This window comes from Phaenicophaeus curvirostris, unplaced genomic scaffold, assembly GCF_032191515.1.
Source record: "Phaenicophaeus curvirostris isolate KB17595 unplaced genomic scaffold, BPBGC_Pcur_1.0 scaffold_304, whole genome shotgun sequence".
Lineage (NCBI taxonomy): Eukaryota > Metazoa > Chordata > Aves > Cuculiformes > Cuculidae > Phaenicophaeus > Phaenicophaeus curvirostris.
In genome coordinates, this window is record NW_027206914.1 from 109,595 (window position 1) to 114,235 (window position 4,641).

Sequence of the window (4,641 nt, forward strand, 5' to 3'; positions counted from 1 at the left end):
GGGGCTGGGGGGCTGGGGAGGGGGATGGAGGTGATTAGGGGGGGTCTGGGGGGCTGGGGAGGGGGATGGAGGGGAGTGGGGGGAGGAAGGGGGGTCTGGGGGGCTGGGGAGGGGGCTGGAGGTGAGTAGGGGGGAGGAAGGGGGGTCTGGGGGGCTGGGGAGGGGGATGGAGGTGAGTAGGGGGGAGGAAGGGGGGGTCTGGGGGGCTGGGGAGGGGGCTGGAGGTGAGTTCTGGGGGAGAAAGGGGGGTTCTGGGGGTCTAGAGAGGGGATGAGGGTGATTGGGGGGAGAAAGGGGGGAGAAAAAGGGGGTCTGGGGGGGTCTTGGAGTGAGGAAGGGGGGAGAGGGGAAGGGGGGCTGGGGGAGAGGGGGGGTCTGGGGTTGAGGGGGATTTGGGGGCTTGAAAGGGGGGGATTTGAAGGTGAAGAGGGGATTTTGGGGTGAAGAGGGGGGTTTTGGGGTGAAGAGGGGAGATTTGGGTGTGAAAGGGGGGGAATTTGGGGGTGAAGAGGGGATTTGGGGTTGAAGAAGGGGAATTTGGGGGTGAAGAAGGGGATTTTGGGGGCAAAGTTTTGGATTTGGGGGTGTGCAGAGGGGGATTTGGGGTGCAAAGAGGGGGATTTGGGGGGCGAAGAGGGGGATTTAGGGGTGAAGAGGGGAGATTTGGGTGTGAAAGGGGGGGAATTCGGGGGGTGAAGAAGGGATTTGGGGTTGAAGAAGGGGATTTGGGGTTTGAAGAAGGGGAATTTGGGGGTGAAGAAGGGGATTTGGGGGGCAAAGCGTTGGATTTGGGGGTGCAGAGGGGGATTTTGAGGGGGGAGAGGGGGATTTGGGGGCGAAGAGGGGGATTTGGGGGTGAAGAGGGGAGATTTCATTGTGAAAGTGGGGGGAATTTGGGAGTGAAGAGGGGAGATTTCATTGTGAAAGTGGGGGGAATTTGGGGGTGAAGAGGGGATTTGGGGGTGAAGAAGGGGATTTGGGGGCAAAGCGTTGGATTTGGGGGTGCAGAGGGGGATTTGGGGTGCAAAGAGGGGGATTTTGGGGTGAAGAGGGGGATTTTCAGTGTGAAGAGGGGAATTTGGGTGTGAAAGGAGGGGTTGGGGGTGAAAAGGAGGATTTGGGGGGGTGAAAGGGGGGAATTTGGGGGTGAAAGGGGGACTTTGGGGGGCGAAGAGGGGGATTTTGGGGTCCCCCCCCCACCTGCCGGTCGTAGCCTTGGAGCAGCAGAAAATAGGGGAGCTCCTGGGGGGGCTGGATGAGGCACTGGGAAAGCTGCTCCAGGCCTGCGCCCCCCCTCCTCCTCGCCGGCCGCCCCCTCCCCAGCCTGGGGGGTTTCGGGGGGCCCTTCTTCGTTTTGGGGGGGGCCCCCTTCGCCCCCGGCCACGCTCAGCACCGTCTTGCGTTCCCGACGCCTCTTGGTGCTGAGGTTCATGTCGCTGATGCTGCGGCGCAGCGAGAGGTTGTCGGCTCGCTCTTTTTGGGGGGCCGGGCCCCCCGAAGCCGCCCGCGAGCGATTCTTCTGCAGCCGCCGCGACGGAGCCCGAGAGCCCTGCGGGAATGGGGGTACCGGGGGGTCAGAGCCCCTCCTCAGCACCCCCAAATCCTCCTCTCCCCCCCAATCACCCCAATCCCCTGCACCCCGAAATCCCCTCTCCCACAACCCCCTAAATCCCCTCCAGCCCCTCAAATCCCCCCAGCTCCCCCAAATCCCCCCAAATCCCATCTCCCCCAGCCCCCCCAAATCACCTCCAGCCCCTCAACATGCCCCCAGCTCCCCCAAATCCCCCCAAATCCCATCTCCCCCACCCCCTAAATCCCCTCCAGCCCCTCAACATCCCCCCAGCTCCCCCAAATCCCCCCAAATCCCATCTCCCCAACCCCCTAAATCCCCTCCAGCCCCTCAACACACCCCCAGCTCCCCCAAATCCCCCCAAATCCCATCTCCCCAACCCCCTAAATCCCCTCCAGCCCTCAAATACCCCCAGCTCCCCCAAATACCCCCAAATCCCATCTCCCCCAGCCCCCCCAAATCCCCTCCAGCCCCTCAACATGCTTCCAGCTCCCCCAAATCCCCCCAAATCCCATCTCCCCAACCCCCTAAATCCCCTCCAGCCCCTCAACATGCCCCCAGCTCCCCTAAATCCCAAATCCCACCTCCCCCAGCCCCCCCAAATCCCCTCCAGCCCCCCAAACCCCCCATCCCCGCGGCCGGAGGTGGATCCTGGGGTGTCTCACCCCCCGGCCTCTCCATCCTCTCCCTCGCAGATTCGTTCCACCTCTTGCCTCCGTCGGATCTCGAAGCGGCGCGAGCAACCGCTTTTGGGTTTCCAAACGTCTTGGAGCACCAAGGGTCTCTCGGAATCCCCCACGGGGCGCAGATGCTCCACCTGCCAAGCCCCCCCGGAACCCCCCGGCCGCCCCACCACGTCGCACAACACGAATTCTCCCGACGTCCCTTCTTCGGAGCCAAACCGTAACGTTCCAGAGCCTCTCGCACCAACTGCCGCGCGGTGGAACGCGGCGTGGCCAAGACGCTCTTGTAGTTGGCCCCTCTGGAAATGTCTCCCCCAAAAATTTTGAGGATACAGGGGAGCTGGCGTTGGTTGGGGGCGTTTTCCGCTCCCACCAGGACCTCGGGGACGGGATCCACCAGCTCCGCCAGCTTCTTCTCGCTGGCCCAGCGGCCGCCGGAGCCGGCGTTGGCCGCGGTGGCTCCGCTGCGGTGGAAGAGGTTGGAAAGGCGTTTGTGCCGAGAGGGTTTGGTTTTTCCGGGGGGACGGGAGCTCCACGGTCTCGCTGCCGCGGCTGGCGGTGTCCGAGGAGGCGGATCTGGAGGAGAAAAAAAGGGTTAACGAGGGGCTGTGGGGAGGAAAACGATGGGAAAAGGGATGGATGGATGGATGGATGGATGGATGGAGGATGGATGGATGGATGGTGATGGATGGTGGATGATGATGGATGATGATGGATGGATGGATGGATGGATGGATGGATGATGGATGGATGGATGGAGAATGGATGAATGGATGGATGGATGGATGGATGGAGGATGGATGGTGGATGGATGGATGGAGGATGGATGGATGGATGGTGGATGGATGGATGGATGGATGGATGATGGATGGATGGATGGATGGATGGATGGATGGATGATGGATGGAGGATGGATGGTGGATGGATGGATGGAGGATGGATGGATGGAGGATGATGGATGGATGGAGGATGGATGGATGGAGAATGGAGGATGGATGGATGGTGGATGGATGGATGGAGGATGATGGATGATGGATGGATGGGTGGATGGATGGAGGATGGATGGATGATGGATGGATGGATGGATGGAGGATGGATGGATGATGGATGGACAGACGGATGGATGGACAGGCAGACAAAGGGATGGAGGGGAGTTGGGGGGCAAAGTGATGGGAAAAGGGAGGGAGGGAGGGGGGGATGGATGGATGGATGGGATGGACAGATGGACAAAGGGATGGAGCAGAGTTGAGGAGCAAAGCGATGGGAAAAGGGATGGATGGATGGATGGGATGGCCAGACGGCCAGGGGGGATGGGGCGAGCTGGGGCTCAGCGCGATGGCGGAGGCGGCTCTCACCGAACGGAGCCGGCGCTCGGCCACCGGCGGCTCATCTTGGCCAACCGCTTCTTGGGGGAGTTGATCCAGAGCCCGACGGGGAAGTGGAGCTTCCCGAACCGGGGGCTCCCCTCCTTGCGCTCCTCGGGGAACATGGTGACCACGGGCCTGGGGGGGACAGCGGGGGGGACAGGGACCCCGAACCCCGTCACCCACGGCTGCCACCCCGCGCCGCCAACAGCACCCGGCACCCCCTCGTGCCCCCAAATGACCCTCGTGTCCCCCTCCCAGCTCCGGGACCCCCGGGACCCGCACCCCTCACTTTATCCCCCATCCCCCGATTCATCCCGTGTCCCCCACTTTGTCCCACGTCCCCCCTTTATCCCACGTCCCCCAATTATCCCACGTCCCCCAATTTATCCCACGTCCCCCAATTTTTTCCTGCATCCCCCACTTTATCCGACATCCCCTGATTTATCCGACATCCCCTGATTTATCCCCCATCCCCCCTTTATCCCCCATCCCCCAATTTATCCCCCATCCCCCCTTTATCCCGCGTCCCCCGATTTATCCCGCGTCCCCCACTTTGTCCCGCGTCCCCCGCTTGGTCCCTCGTCCTCCGAGCGGAGCAGCGATTTCCCTTGGCGGAGGGGGGACAGGAAAGGGCGAGCCAGGCCAGGAAACAGGCCTGGGGGGGCTGGGGGGGCTGGGGGGGCCCTGGAGGAAAGCCGGGACGCCGGGGGACGGCCACCGAGCCGGGGACGATACTGACTTTGGGGGTGCAAAAACAGGGCTGGGGGGCCCCAGCCCCGTGCAGAAGGACTCCACGCCCCCCAAATCCCCCTAAACCAACACCACATCCCCCCTGGAGCCCCCAAATCCCCCCTGGAGCCCCCCAAACCAACCCAACGTCCCCCCTGGAGCCCCCAAATCCCCCCCCAGAACCCCCCGAACCACCCCCACATCCCCTCTGGAGCCCCCAAATCCCCCCCCCGAGCCCCCCCAAACCACCCCCACCATCCCCCCTGGAGCCCCCAAATTCCCCCTGGATCCC

At 63.0% G+C, this 4,641-nt stretch overlaps 1 protein-coding gene across 1 annotated transcript in view; it reads right to left on the reverse strand.

Annotated features, from left to right (window-relative positions):
• Positions 1-4,223, reverse strand: part of RASIP1 (Ras interacting protein 1) — a 14,339-nt gene extending 10,116 nt beyond the window's left edge. The window contains 7 exon segments of the mRNA XM_069882747.1: positions 1,100-1,272; positions 1,325-1,583; positions 2,236-2,434; positions 2,437-2,683; positions 2,685-2,829; positions 3,609-3,755; positions 4,173-4,223. Of these exon segments, the coding sequence (XP_069738848.1) occupies positions 1,100-1,272; positions 1,325-1,583; positions 2,236-2,434; positions 2,437-2,683; positions 2,685-2,829; positions 3,609-3,742 (1,157 nt within the window). The 5' untranslated portion in view covers positions 3,743-3,755; positions 4,173-4,223.
• Positions 4,224-4,641: the final 418 nt, after the last annotated feature.